This window comes from Ranitomeya variabilis, chromosome 3, assembly GCF_051348905.1.
Source record: "Ranitomeya variabilis isolate aRanVar5 chromosome 3, aRanVar5.hap1, whole genome shotgun sequence".
In the NCBI taxonomy this organism is placed as follows: Eukaryota; Metazoa; Chordata; class Amphibia; order Anura; family Dendrobatidae; genus Ranitomeya; species Ranitomeya variabilis.
In genome coordinates, this window is record NC_135234.1 from 9425406 (window position 1) to 9442239 (window position 16834).

The following is a 16834-nucleotide window of genomic DNA, read 5'->3' on the forward strand; positions in this document are numbered from 1 at the left end:
ATAATACTGCTCCTATGTACAAGAATATAACTACTATAATACTGCCCCTATGTATAAGAATATAACTACTATAATACTGCCCCCTATATACAAGAATATAACTACTATAATACTGCTCCTATGTACAAGAATATAACTACTATAATACTGCCCCTATGTATAAGAATATAACTACTATAATACTGCTCCTATGTACAAGAATATAACTACTATAATACTGCCCCTATGTACAAGAATATAACTACTATAATACTGCCCCTATGTACAAGAATATAACTACTATAATACTGTCCCTATATACAAGAATATAACTACTATAATACTGCTCCTGTATACAAGAATATAACTACTATAATACTGCCCCTATGTACAAGAATATAACTACTATAATACTGTCCCTATATACAAGAATATAACTACTATAATACTGCTCCTATATACAAGAATATAACTACTATAATACTGCCCCTATGTACAATAATATAACTACTATAATACTGCTCCTATGTACAAGAATATAACTACTATAATACTGCTCCTATGTACAAGAATATAACTACTATAATACTGCCCCTATGTACAAGAATATAACTACTATAATACTGCCCCTATGTACAAGAATATAACTACTATACTACTGCCCCTATGTACAAGAATATAACTACTATAATACTGCCCCTATGTAGAAGAATATAACTACTATAATACTGCCACTATGTACAGGAATATAACTACTATAATACTGCTCCTATGTACAAGAATATAACTACTATAATACTGCTCCTATGTACAAGAATATAACTACTATAATACTGCCCCCTATATACAAGAATATAACTACTATAATACTGCCACTATGTACAAGAATATAACTACTATAATACTGCTCCTATGTACAAGAATATAACTACTATAATACTGCTCCTATGACGCCCTTTCTGTATTGCTGTACATCACTTAGATGTCTTTTGTGTTGTTCCCGGTGATTGTTACATATTAGTCAGGATGACACATAGTAACAGAGAAGAGAGCAGAGATATTTATTGAGCGTCTGTGTGCTTGGCACTTATAGACAGAGTGCATTCTTATACACAGTGATATATTACATAGCTCTCCCTTTCCCCCAGACAATTCTCATTTAAATATCATTATCTACATCACATCCAAACAGAAATCAGATTATGTCGTATTTGCATTGTCACACAGCTGCGATTTTATACCGTTCATGAGTGCAGCAGAACTCTACAGATCCCCCTCTTGGCTGTCTCCTGTCTTCTGGGTAATTACTCATACCGTAATATGAAATCAATGACGAAAAGTGAAATGAAAATAAATAGAATTTGATTGCTTTCTTTTTTTTACCGCCCCATAAAATATGACGCCTCAGGTTAGGGCTTTGGAGGCTTCATGGAGAATCTCGGGTGATGAGTGGGTTGCAGGGCTCTGCTGCTTCATGAAGTAAGAAGACACAAAGAAAAGCGATATAAAGTAACTGATAAAGCAACACAATAATTACACAGCTGATACAAACAGAATCTACGCTGAGTAGCGAAACATCCGGACCCATCACTTTCTGGGCCCAGGTGACAGTGGAGCTAAGGGAGTAAAGTCTGGTCATGTGGAGCACTTCTATGTGGACATGAAGATGGAGCATCAAATGCAAGTGTTAACAGTACCGGGTAATAAGAGATGATGTTAGAAGGTCATCCTAAATGTTGAGTCAGGCAAGAAAGACTTTTCCCCAAAGCAATATCCATAAGAACTTGGGAGTGAGCGGGTGTAGAGGTGGAAAGCTTCATACTAACTTGATACAACCCAAAATATCAACTGGTAAAGGAGCGAAAATCAGAAATTTCCCAAGTCTTGATAGTGGAGGACCTCAAGGTCTTTGGAGTCAGGTACAAGTCGATCTTCACTGTGGACTTCTTCCTTTCAGTCTGGACAGGGAAAAGGCCAGTAAGTATCTCCTCTTCTAGGACCTGTGCCGGGATGTGGTACATACCACCATATGTGGCCAGCACCCACAGGAATATTCCATACGTCCTGAAACATCCACCTGTCAGAGTGGTAAGAGGTCGATGAGCTCCAGCTCGGGGATCATGGTATCACATTCACCCCTACTGGACCCCGTGTGCTGAAGTATCAACACTGCTGCAATAACGCAACTCTGGCAGATATCATCTAGGATATACAAATCATTGGTGTAAGGCACAATCATTGCTGAGGGTCCGCTGCCACAGGTGGTCCGGGCACCGAACGAGAAGACATAATAATCACTAATTGCACTTTGGTGAGCTGGTTTGGTGTAAATCCAGGCAGCGTCGATAAGGCTTTGACGCTGTCCGGCTTCTACATTCCACGACATTTATATTCCCATGTCAGGCAGGTGTCAGGAAGGTGCCATGATTGTAGGATCCAAACCCTGGGACACTGATAAATCCTAATCCTTCCATCATGGTCCAGCTTGTATCTCCATGGTATACATTTATGTTTTTGGATCATCCTCGATCATTGCTCCAAAGTGCACAAGAACTTTCATATCAATATCGCATCTTTTCTACAATTCAAACATTTCTTAAAGTGAACACGTTTAGGTTATAGCTTTGGCGGATAGCAGAAGAAAAGCCTTGTCCTTAATTACTCAGGTGTAAATATTAGTTGAAACATGACAGGATGGAGGAGACGTTGAGCTGGACTCGAATTCCAGACATGTGATAGCCACCTGCAGATGTGAACAAGACCTCGAATGCCAGCTAAGGCTTCTGTCTGAAACTTTCTTGCAACCGTTCCACCTCACTTCCCAATGACCAGTTCAAAGGAGACTCTTCTTCCTCATTTCACAATCATGATTACGCTCCATGCTCGATTTCTCAGCAGACCTCCCTCCACGTGGAGTCACAAGCTCAGCCCTAACATCGGAGAACGAGTTTGCAGCCATCACAAGTCTTGTAACACAACATTCCTTGAATATCGAAGCTCGAAACCCCAATAGTCACCGCTCAATGAGCTCGTCCACATATGTCCATCAGGGTGTAACATCTCACAAAGTCTTGAAGTAGGTTGAACTTTTGACAGAAACGATCATCAGGTTTAAGACCCTCATAAATGACCCCAGTCAGATCCATTGAGCTGTGAGGTTGATCCCACCATAAGTCCAAAGTATCTGCACCCAAGTTTCCAAAAACAGTTTTGAAGAGATCTAAAATTTATGCTGCAAGCTATGTCCATGATACCTGCATTGTGTATCCATAATTTCTCATCAGTCATGACTCCATGCTAATACTACTACGTTAAGGCACGGTGGTTTCTACTGTCCATCCTACGAAGACCCCGACGGTCTTCAAACCATATGTACGGACATCTGTGATGATGACCCTGGGACAGCTCCATACTGTCTGCTGTCACAGGTGTTTGCGGCTTGTTGGCTGCTTGTTGGGTTGCCGATCATATGCATGGCATCCATGCCGGAGGACAGGTACTGCCTATCCCCAAAAGCAACATTAGAAGGTGAGGAGCAGAGTAAAGTGCCTTGTGGTGCAGTCAGTTTCTCTGGGCTCGCTGCCAGGCGAGGAGAAGCTGGGAAGTTGTATCCATACAGGTTGTAAGGGTTGTGGATGGAGAAGGCATTGTAGGAGCCTTGTTGCATGTGGCTATTTCCAAACATGTGCGAAGATGAAGAGCTAGAGGAAGGGTTCCCAGCTTGCATCATATACTGAAACTGTGAGGTCGGGTATGAGCCCAGCTGCCCGCTATATGCATCCATCTTGCTGTTGCTTGGCAAGGATGAAGGAGCCGACATTCCAGAGATTAAGGTGGAAGTCCTCTGGGACATAAAGGTCTCAGATGGTTGGGTACCAGAGGAGTTTCCTCCCTGAAGCCTGTTGTATCCATTGTCACTCAGACCAGAGTAGCTCTGGAGGGCAGCCATGTTGCTTCTGGCACATGCCGGATACTCTGACAGGTTGAGGTTGCACAGTTGATTTTCCCGACAGCCAACGTTGAAGGAGTTGGGTGTCAGGTGAAAGGTTGGAGGAGAACAAGATGGAGAGAGAAGGTGAGAGGATGCGGAGGGAGATGGAGTCCCAGTGCTGGAGGTGGTAGGAGACGTTCCTGTGCTGCCACCTGGGATAGAAACGAAGAGAAGAAAATCAATGACAGAAAAATGATCTACAGTCATGTATCATGATACACAGACACATCAGCATACAGATCCTCCACATTCATACTCATCAGTATACAGATCCTCCATATTCATACTCATCAGTATACAGATCCTCCACATTCACACTCATCAGTATACAGATCCTCCATACTCATCCATATACAGATCCTCCACACTCATACACATCAGTATGCAGATCCTCCACATTCATACTCATCAGTATACAGATCCTCCACATTCATACTCATCAGTATACAGATCCTCCACATTCATACTCATCAATATACAGATCCTCCACACTCATACTCATCAATATACAGATCCTATACACTCATACTCATCAGTATACAGATCCTCCATGCTCATCAGTATACGGATCTTCCACACCCAGTATACAGAACATCGATGCTCATACACATCAGTATACAGATCCTCCACGCTCATACACATTAGTATACAGATCCTCCACACTCATACACATCAGTATACAGATCCTCTACAGTCATACTCATCAGTATACAGATCCTCCATGCTCATACACATCAGTATACAGATCCTCCACAGTCATACACATCAGTATACAGATCCTCCACACTCATACTTGTTAGTATACAGATCCTATACGCTCACACTCATCAGTATACAGATCCTCCACATTCATACTCATCAGTATACAGATCCTCCACATTCATACTCATCAGTATACAGATCCTCCACACTCATACTCATCAGTACACAGATCCTCCACATTCATACTCATCAGTATACATATCCTCCACATTCATACTCATCGGTATACAGATCCTCCACACTCATACACATCAGTATACAGATCCTCCACATTCATACTCATCAGTATACAGATCCTCCACATTCATACTCATCAGTATACAGATCCTCCACATTCATACTCATCAGTATATAAATCCTCCAAACTCATACTCATCAGTATACAGATCCTCCACATTCATACTCATCAGTATACAGATCCTCCACATTCATACTCATCAGTATACAGATCCTCCACATTCATACTCATCAGTATACAGATCCTCCACATTCATACTCATCAGTATACATATCCTCCACATTCATACTCATCGGTATACAGATCCTCCACATTCATACTCATCAGTATACAGATCCTCCACATTCATACTCATCAGTATACAGATCCTCCACATTCATACTCGTCAGTATACAGATCCTCCACATTCATACTCATCAGTATACAGATCCTCCACATTCATACTCATCAGTATACAGATCCTCCACATTCATACTCATCAGTATACAGATCCTCCACACTCATACTCATCAATATACAGATCCTATACACTCATACTCATCAGTATACAGATCCTCCATGCTCATCAGTATATGGATCTTCCACACCCATACTCATCAGTATTAATTTCCTCCACACTCATACTCATCAGTTTACGGAACCTCCACAGTCATACACATCAGTATACAGATCCTCCACACTCATACTTGTTAGTATACAGATCCTATACACTCACACTCATCAGTATACAGATCCTCCACACTCAAACTCATCAGTATACGGATCCTCCACACTCATACACATCAGTATACGGATCCTCCACACTCACACACATCAGTATACAGATCATCCGGTTATATACATTGTATGACTCGTTATTCTTTTCGATCACTGAACCAGATACCGGTGCACATGTTTAATCCTAATGTTAAGAACGGTGATTGCTCCCAGTCAGGAGATCACAGAGATGGATGCCAGGCCGGTGTCGGCCCATGTGATACTCAGCCGCTACCACAGCTAATTACCCCCTACTGAACAATGAAGTAATGACTCCTAATGGTCCAAGTCCACCTGACCATGAAGGTCACTGCCAGCGTAACTCAAGGTAGCCAATGAGCAACATGTTAATATTTACCGTGCCGGTATACTAATGGGGTCCTGTTCTGGTGCGCTTGATACCACTGCACCCCCAAACACATTGTCACCACCCAAAATAAATGGCATTTGGCCGTCCCTGACTGTGTCCCCTCTTTCCAGGACCCCAGTCACAGGACCTGTCTCTGTGGTGCATCTACCCTGACGGTTCATGTGTCATGTCTAGCTGTGACAATCACCCATTATTGCCTGTACAAGCCCCTTGTTGCAGATATTTGATTATTGATGTCTGTGGCAGAAATATGGTGGCAAATTAGAAGAATCAGCATCCCTATAATTCATGGATGGGCTATGGTTGCCAAAGCTGGAGCTAGAGGTATGTTCTGCATTCTGACCCTTAGGACCTCGCCGTTAGTGGACACCCCCTCTATAATGTCCAGATGCCCTATAGCAGCTGCAGATGGGGTATATTACTAGTGAGACATGGCGGATTTATCTACAGATGGTGCACACCCTGTCCTTGGCTTGTGTGTGGTTTTACAGATGTGCCCCATTCACTTTAATAGTGCTGAGCTGCAATACTCCCCACAACCTGTGGACAGGGGGGCGCTGTTCCTGGAATAAGACATTATGATAATCCTAACTATTGTCTGCATAGTCACTGCGTCCATGCAATGTCTGACTGTTAGAAGTCATAGGGGAAGCAATCAGGGTCCAAGAAATCAGGAAACTCCAAAAGTCTGTATGATGACAAGCTCTGAAAATTCTCCATACCGCAAAGTCGGGTTGAGGTGCTTCACTAACGGACTTAGTGGGTCATCGCTGAAGGAAATCCACCAGTCCATTAGACATCCTCCATCTGCACACACTGAGCGTCTTGGAGGATTTTCAGGAGGCGACTCTGTAATGAGTTATTACGCCCCGGCCCGCACCTCCCGTCCGCCTCATCCGCTAATGCGATTAATGTGATGCAACATGCGGCTGATCCGGAGCCAGGAATTATCATAAACTTCTGGGTGGATAATCGGAGAGAAATGCTGTTTTCATCACCTCCATAGCTTATTCCTCCGAGTGTTTTTTCATCTTTAAGTAAAACCACTGGTACAGACCCTCAGCTGCTCAACACATGAACGATGAAAACTCTCCTCCACCCCCCAAACAAGTGTAACTTCTCAGGATCTGGACAAAGGCTGGACTCACCTTGCTGCTTCTGCATGGTCGTAAAATCTTCAAAGGTAAGAGTGCGGACTGGTGGCCTCCAGAATGCGTACGTCTCCATGATCGCCTCCAGGCCCGTCCTGCAAATAAGAGGAACAATTAGGTAAATGTAAGACAGGATCCATTTATATAACACTCAATAAAAGTGCAGAGCAGATCTCGTGACAACCTGCGAACGAGCGCCGGCGCACCACCCTACAGACCGCGCGATTCTCAGGAGAACCAGCTTCATATGCTGTAAACAACCCTCTCATCTGTGCCGCGCCCCGGGACTGTTCTCCAGAACAGGTCACCACTATTGGACCTTTGATATAAATGTATTCACCAATCGGACATTGACCTCAGATTTCCATTAATTTGATATCTGGACCCCATGCAGTCAGGTTGCCCCTTAATGTCTATGAACCTCCATCTTGCACCTTGCTGCCTGCATTTCATGGGAACCTTAGGAAGGTTGTTCTACTTTTACCTCTCAAGTCCAGATAATCTGTATAGTGGGTACATGGAGGGAAAACAGACTAGAAATTGGAGTCTAAGCATTTACATTAATGTGAAATAAAGGGCACCATAGTGGGAACCAGGTTTGCCCATCTGCACCCTACATACAACTCTTATGGTGACTGACGGCTCGCAGGTTGGTAGTAAAATTTGGGCCTCATGTTGAATTTTTTCATGCCCAATCCTTTTGGCTCAGGGACTATAAGCCACCAACAGAGGATTTTGGCAGCAGCTTACTTCTCTCTCCTCATTCAGAACATATGAACGCTTGGCCAGACCAAGTATATATGTTTATGGAGGTGTCAGGAGGTATACAGTAGTGGTTGGAAAAGAAGCTTCATTTTCTAAGCACACGGTCAAGTTACCTCATCTAAGTATCTCACGTCATGAAGTATATAAAGTGTGGGCTTCACCTTGATTCAGGAACCAATTTTGCACTTATGTAGTAGCAACTATCTTGTGATAACCTGGATAATTCCACAAGGGCCAGCTCACACTGTGTTTTGAAGTGCGTTCATGTCTCCATCCCATAAATACGGGATTCAGATGTGCCCCTGATGGAGCCATTAAGTTGAAGTAGGAAATGTTGAGTTCCATTTTAGAAACCTTTCTGGCACTGTCCGTCCTTTCAGGAAAGTTTCATACCTTGGACTCCATTCACCTATAAACCCTATTTGTCCAGATTCAGACAGAAACCTCTGATGAAGTAGCTGACATTGGGAGCAATGTAATAGATCAATCACATGGTCCTCAGAAAGACCCGAGGGCTCCAAACCTCAAGTCAATAATTGGGATATAACAGGCCAACGTAGAGTAAGAAAACGCATTAGGTGGATGGTCATTGAGGAAGCCATGCATTGTCGGGAACCAATATTAATGGGTCACCCCTCTACATAAAGATTCTCCACAAGCTGACTCCATGTCTTCTGCTACAATATGTGAGAGGGAACCACTTTTTAGAATGAAGCATGCCATCTCCTAGGATATGACCACAACTATTGTGTTCTTGGAGCTCCCGGATATGTGAATGATAACATAGAAGAACTGTGCGCTAGGACTTGGTCCGGCTTCTGCGCTGTCGGAGTTGGCTTTGTGAAAATGTGACGATAAGTGGCTTGAACGTCTCTTGTGCCAGACGCTGGAGCAGGACCGACCTTACATACGTGCCTTTGTGTCGAACACAAATGAAAACCAAAGCAAAGCTATTTGAGGGTCTGCTCCTTGGATCGTGCTACATTTGGATCCATTTAAAGAGAGTTTTGTACTTTTAATAGGTATGAAAAATTTGATGTATCTTTTCATCTTTCTTTCCCTTGTCTTAGCGCTCCACATTTTTAATATCGAGCAATAAATCAAACTGTTGTATTGTATGGAAAATGGAACAAGATGTTTTGCATATCTGGATAATGGGATCCACATGGTCTGCGCTGTGTCAGCTACGTCACCAAAGTGGAGCAGAAGACGGTAAGAGATGTCTTAGGGAAGATGACTGATATCTCCATGATCCAGTTATGTGTCATAGGTGATGGACAGATGAGCATTCGAGAGGAAAATCAGATAATGGAAAGTCAGAAGAAGAACCGGCAACATCTTGAATTAGTTGACGAAAGCCACGAGTTGAGCAGTGTCACATAAGGTTGGCCAAACCCAGTGAGATTGCTCCAAGAATCAAGCAAAAAAATCAGGGCGCAAGTACATCAGCTGTCAGAAAGTTTTCCAATTTGGCCACAGATGTGAGACCAAGTTGGAAAAGATATGGCTGTTCTGTGGTCAACCAATAGTCAGGTTTCCTCACACGTCTGAAGGGCTTAGTGGAAGATGACTGGGAGTATGAAGAAATATGGGTCTTTTATGATCCTCCTGGACTTTATCTGACTTCATTCGTATTCCCTCATTAGGATGGAGATTTGTAGAAGTCAAGCGTAGGATCTGTAAAAGATCTGCTGGACAGTACCAGGTTTGTGGATCATGGAACAATGTTACCGTGGATCTACATTCAACATAGAAGGATTGGGTCAATGTGTCTTTATAAACTTGCAACCAAATGTTTAATAAGATTAAGGGCTGAAGAAGAAGATGAAGGTCAGTGGGACAGGTTAAGAGCATTAAAAGGAAAAAGGGTAAAAGAAGGAAGAATAGCAAAAACAGCTAGTGAAGTTAGCAGATATACGACAACGTACAGACAGATGTTCTCCAAATGTCAGCCAAAATTGTAAAGATCTCAAGGAAAGACCAAGACAAAGTGATAAAGCAAAATGAAAGGTGACTTAATATTATGGTAAGGTAAAGGCCACATGACTGAAGATAGATGAAGGTTAATCAAGGAAGGTACATTGTAGGTTTCTTGCAAGGAGATAGATAAAGATCATTTAAGAGTAGTAGAGGTGAAGTTTACTTGTGAGGAACTAGATGAAGGTCTTTCGAGTAGAGTAAATCAAAGGTCACTTGGGATTATGGCAGGGTGAAGATCACTCAAGTCAAGTACATTGAGCGTCACTTGAGTTTAGGATAAGAAGGTCTCATGTGAAGAGTTAAGGTACCTTCACACGAAGCGACGCTGCAGCGATAGCGACAACGATGCCGATCGCTGCAGCGTCGCTGTTTGGTCGCTGGAGAGCTGTCACACAGACCGCTCTCCAGCGACCAACTATGCCGAGGTCCCCGGGTAACCAGGGTAAACATCGGGTTACTAAGCGCAGGGCCGCGCTTAGTAACCCGATGTTTACCCTGGTTACCAGCGTAAAAGTAAAAAAAACAAACATTACATGCTCACCTGCGCGTCCTCCAGCGTCTGCTTCTTGACACTGACTGAGCTCCGGCCCTAACAGCACACTTTCACTTTCACTTTCGGGCCGGCGCTCAGTAAGTGTCATGAAGCAGACGCTGGGGGACGCGCAGGTGAGCATGTACTGTTTGTTTTTTTTACTTTTACGCTGGTAACCAGGGTAAACATTGGGTTACTAAGCGCGGCCCTGCGCTTAGTAACCCGATGTTTACCCTGGTTACCAGTGTAAAACATCGCTGGTATCGTTGCTTTTGCTGTCAAACACAACGATACACAGCGATCGGACGACCAAATAAAGTTCTGAACTTTATTCAGCGACCAGCGACATCACAGCAGTATCCTGATCGCTGCTGCGTGTCAAACGAAACGATATCGCTAGCGAGGACGCTGCAACGTCACGGATCGCTAGCGATATCGTTTCGTGTGAAGGTACCTTTAGTTGAAAATTGCTTAAAGGTACCTTCACACGAAGCGACGCTGCAGCGATAGCGACAACGATGCCGATCGCTGCAGCGTCGCTGTTTGATCGCTGGAGAGCTGTCACACAGACCGCTCTCCAGCGACCAACGATGCCGAGGTCCCCGGGTACCCAGGGTAAACATTGGGTTGCTAAGCGCAGGGCCGCGCTTAGTAACCCGATGTTTACCCTGGTTACCAGCGTAAAAGTAAAAAAACAAACAGTACATGCTCACCTGCGCGTCCCCCAGCGTCTGCTTCCTGACACTGACTGATTTCCGGCCCTAACAGCACAGCGGTGACGTCACCGCTGTGCTTTCACTTTCACTTTAGGGCCGGCGCTCAGTAAGTGTCAGGAAGCAGACGCTGGGGGACGCGCAGGTGAGTATGTACTGTTTGTTTTTTTTACTTTTACGCTGGTAACCAGGGTAAACATCGGGTTACTAAGCGCGGCCCTGCTCTTAGTAACCCGATATTTACCCTGGTTACCAGTGTAAAACATCGCTGGTATCGTTGCTTTTGCTTTCAAACACAACGATACACGGCGATCGGACGACCAAATAAAGTTCTGGACTTTATTCAGCGACCAGCGACATCACAGCAGGATCCTGATCGCTGCTGCGTGTCAAACGAAACGATATCGCTAGCGAGGACGCTGCAACGTCATGGATCGCTAGCGATGTCGTTTCATGTGAAGGTACCTTAAGAATAAGAGATGGAGGTCACTATAGAAGAACTAGATGAAGGTCACTCCTGTATGATATATGGAAGGTCACTAAGTAGTAGATTAAGGTGAAGATCACATAGAAGATCGATCAAGATCACCTAAGAGTCACTCAGGAATAAGGTAAGAAGGTTTGTTGCAAGGAGATGGGTCAGAATCAATAAGACTTAGGTATGGAGAAGGTTCCTTGAGGGGAACTAGCTGATGTTCAATTGGGAGGAGATACATGATGATTACTTATCAAATTTATTAGGCACAAAACAGGATGGCAGAAATACAGAACTAAAAGTTTATTTTAGAGATTTTAGCGTACACAGAAAGCAAAAACTCATCTTGACCAAATTACATCCAAAAGGACCTCTCAGAGGACAAATGACCAGAATGAAGCTTAATCCCATTCTTGATATATTATGAGACAAGAAAAAGTCAACAAAAATTAAAGGAAGGGAACAGAGGAAGAAAGCGTAAAGTCCTACTCCAAGAGCTCAGGAACACGACATTGGGATGACTGAAGACCAACACAGAGCACTGGTGATAGGATTACTGCCAGTGGACTCAATGGCTTAATAATGACGGTGGTCATCATTTAATGATCGTCCTGAAACCGATACTCCCCAATCTAATATATAAAGCTGAATGTGTGTGTGTGTGTATGTATGTATGTATGTATGTATGTCCGGGATTGGCATCTGAACCGTAGCAGCTACAGCCACAAAATTTTGCACAGTCACACGTCTGGACCCCGAGAGCGTCATAGGCTATGTTGTGAGGTGAAATTTTAACCCCGCGCTTTCCAAGTCACCAAACAATTTTGCCCCTATCTACATAATGGGGAAAAAATGAAAGGAAAAGTGTTGGAGGCAAATTAACAGCTGCCAGATGTGAACAAGGGGGACTTAAAGAATGACAGCGATGGCACCAAAGAGTATATACTGTACAGTTGCTAAGGTGGGGCCCCAACATGGGATAATCACACCACCACGGGGATATGAACACACACACAAAATGCGCCACACACTACCACGTGCTCGAACACATATACCACCCTCAGTGCACATTTCACCACACATACACCAACCTCGCCACATAAAAGTAGAAACACAAAAGTCGCCGCTCAAAACTCGCCACGCGCAAAACTCTCCACATGCAAAACTCGCCACACGTGCAAAACTCGCCACACGCAAAACTTGCACACGCAGAAAAATTGCCACACGCAGAAAAATTGCCACATGCACAAAAGTTGCAACACATGCAAAAGTTGCCTCACACAAAACTTGCACATACTCAAAAGGCACCACACATAAAACTCGCCACGCGCAAAACTCGCCATGCGCAAAACTTGCTGCACACAACTTGCTACACTAACCTGTCACATGCAACTCGACACACAAAAAGTTGCTACACGCATGTCGCCACACAAAACTCATCTCACAAAAGTCCCTACATGCATGTCGCCACACGCAACTCAACACACACAACTTGACACACGAAACTCGCCCTAAAACACACACAAGTCTGGTATCCTTCAAAAATAAAAATCTGATTAATAAGCAGACAAACTACAAGAGCAACAAATGTACCATATAGGAATCCGGCAGCTGTCAGTCACATGACCAGTCTATTATGTGTATGTGTGAGCTAATATATACTGCCAGGGGGTGGGCTTACTGTTGGCTGGGGATTTATCAGGCTGCCATTTTAGCTTACAAATACTGAGGTAAAAATACTGACCAAATAACGTGTGAACGAGGGCTAATACAGGAGGAGATGGCATACAGCTATATACTATATACAGGAGATGACACACAGGTATATACTATTTACAGGGGAGATGACACACAGGTATATACTATATACAGGAGGAGATGACACACAGATATATACTATATACAGGAGAGATGACACACAGGTATATACTATATAGAGGAGGAGATGACATACAGGTACATACTACATACAGGAGGAGATGACATACAGGTATATACTATATACAGGAGGAGATGACACACAGGTATATACTATATACAGGAGCAGATTACCTACAGGTATATAGTATATACAGGAGGAGATGACACAGGTATATGCTATGTATAGGAGGAGATGACATACAGGTATATACTATATACAGGAGATGACACACAGATATATACTATATATAGGTGAGATGACACACAGGTATATACTATATACAGGAGATTACATACAGGTATATCTAATATATAAAGCTGAATGTGTGTATGTATGTATGTGTGTATGTCCGGGATTGGCATCTGTACCGTCGCAGCTACAGCCACAAAATTTTGCACAGTCACACGTCTGGACCCCGAGAGCGTCATAGGCTATGTTGTGAGGTGAAATTTTAACCCCGCGCGTTCCAATTCACCAAACAATTTTGCTCCTATCTACATAATGGGGAAAAAGTGAAGGGAAAAGTGTTGGAGGAAAATTGACAGCTGCCAGATGTGAACAATGAGGACTTAAAGAATGAGAGCGATGGCGACAAAGAGTATATACCGTACAGTTGCTAAGGTGGGGCCCCGACATGGGATACTCACCACACACGGGGATATGAACACAAACACAAAATGCGCCACACACTACCACGTGCTTGAACACATATACCACCCTCAGCACACATTTCACCACACACACACACCAACCTCGCCACATAAAAGTCGAAACACAAAAGTCACCACTCAAAACTCGCTACATGCAAAACTCGCCATATGCAAAACTAGGCTCACGCAAAACTCGCCACACGTGCAAAACTCACCTCATGGAAAACTCACCTCATGCAAAACTTGCACACACAGAAAAATTGCCACATGTACAAAAGTTGCACCACATGCAAAAGTTGCCTCACACAAAACTTGCACATACTCAAAATGCACCACACATAAAACTCGCCACGCGCAAAACTCGCCATGCACAAATCTTGCTGCACACAACTTGCTACACTAACCTGTCACATGCAACTCAACACACAAAATGTTGCTACACGCATGTCGCCACACAAAACTCATCTCACAAAAGTCGCTACATGCATGTCGCCACACGCAACTCAACACACACAACTTGACACATAAAACTCGCCCTAAAACACACACAAGTCTGGTATTGTCCTTCAAAAATAAAAATCTGATTAATAAGCAAACTACAAGAGCAACAAATGTACCATATAGGAAATACGGCAGCTGTCAGTCACATGACCTGTCTATTATGTGTATGTGTGAGCTAATATATACTGCCAGGGGGGAGGGCTTCCTGTTGGCTGGGGATTTATCAGGCTGCCAATAGCAACCAATCACAGCTCAGCTTCTATTTTGCTACAGTTAATTAACCTGAGCTCTGATTGGTTAATATAGGCAACAAAGACATTCTCAGTATAACAAAGCTAATATATGTTGTGAAATGCTTCTATTTGCTTAGTTTTTGCCTTTTAATAATTACATTTCTATCTATTTGTTTTGTGGTTTTTGTGTGCAGAATAAATTTTTGTTAACACATTCTATTTTGCTAACAGCAGTCATTAACCCGGGCGAAGCCGGGTAGTACAGCTAGTTAACTATAAATCCAGTAATAAAAGGAATCTGAAAATAGCTTCACCTTGGACACAAAACACAAAGTAGTCTGAAATCAGACAAAGTATTTACAAAGTCACTTTGTCGTTTCTGAAGGGATCAACTGTTGTAAAAGTGGAGATTTCCTTTAAGTCCCCGGCTATTGTATTGCTGAACCTCATCCATCTCCAGACAATACAGAAAAACATGTGATTATAGGAAAAGGTGTTAAAAAAATAAAGTCTTTGTTACATCTCATTGTGACAACCTGAGAATGATTCCTGGACTTTATAGCCGCCATTCATGTCTATGTTGAGTATCAATAGAAATTAGCCATGTGTTACGGCCTGGCCATGCCTCCTAATCCCCTGTTATTAAGACATGTATTACAGCGCTGCCCAACATCTCAGGCAAATCCCAACCTTCCAGATTTATCAGTATTCACCTCTCCCAGTAATCTGCTTTATTGTGCGGAGTATTTACAGGCCAGACCACTCTTCTACTGCAGATACTTTGAGTTATTTTCAGAGCGCTGCAGGCAATTAAAGTGGGATTTTATAGACTGCCGGTCCTGCGCCACATACTCTGGATCCCATCTCCAGGAAGAAGTAGAAATCTAACATGACAAGGTCTGGTTTTAACTATTTTTAACCTGCTCTGCTCATAATGGAGCCAACAAAAAACCTGGGACGTGTAAAGCTGAGGTCTACATAATGACTAATAGGAGGACTAATATATGAGGTCCCAGGCTCCGATGATGAAGACTAATATCACAAGCAGCAATATCTCAGCAATAATCAGACTGATGTGAGCCAGAAGATTACCAAAGCCTCTGACACAAGAACTGCATGGTTGGTCTGATATAGAAGGGTTTATGTGAATGGTTTGGTCTGCAAAGGAGGTCTAGGGTTTATATGGATGGACTGGTCTACAAAGGAGGTCTAGGGTTTATATGGATGGACTGGTCTACAAAGGAGGTCTAGGGTTTATGTGAATGGACTGGTCTACAAAGGAGGTTTAGGGTTTATATGTATGGACTGGTCTACAAAGGAGGTCTAGGGTTTATGTGAATGGACTGGTCTACAAAGGAGGTCTAGGGTTTATATGGATGGACTGGTCTACAAAGGAGGTCTAGTGTTTGTATGGATGGCCTGGTCTACAAAGGAGGTCTAGTGTTGTATGGAAGGACTGCTCTACAAAGGAGGTCTAGAGTTTATATGGATGAAATGGTCTACAAAGGAGGTCTAGGGTTTATATGGATGGACTGTGTACAAAGGAGGTCTAGGGTTTATATGGATGGACTGGTGTACAAAGGACGTCTAGTGTTTGTATGGAAGGACTGCTCTACAAAGGAGGTCTAGGGTTTATATGGATGGACTGGACTGCAAAGGATGTCTAGTGTTTGAATGGAAGGACTGCTCTACAAAGGAGGTCTAGTGTTTGTATGGATGGCCTGATCTACAAAGGAGGTCTAGTGTTTGTATGGAAGGACTGCTCTACAAAGGAGGTCTAGAGTTTATATGGATGAAATGGTCTACAAAGGAGGTCT

General features: G+C 43.2%; 1 protein-coding gene across 1 annotated transcript in view; it reads right to left on the reverse strand.

Moving 5' to 3' along the window:
• Positions 1–1016: 1016 nt before the first annotated feature.
• TBX15 (T-box transcription factor 15) overlaps positions 1017–16834 on the reverse strand; it is a 161569-nt gene continuing 145751 nt past the window's right edge. Inside the window, exons 7-8 of the mRNA XM_077293608.1 lie at positions 7245–7342; positions 1017–4122 (exon numbers count right to left, since the gene is read on the reverse strand). Coding sequence (XP_077149723.1) covers positions 3341–4122; positions 7245–7342 — 880 coding nt within the window. The 3' untranslated portion in view covers positions 1017–3340. The remainder of the gene's footprint in view (positions 4123–7244; positions 7343–16834) is intronic.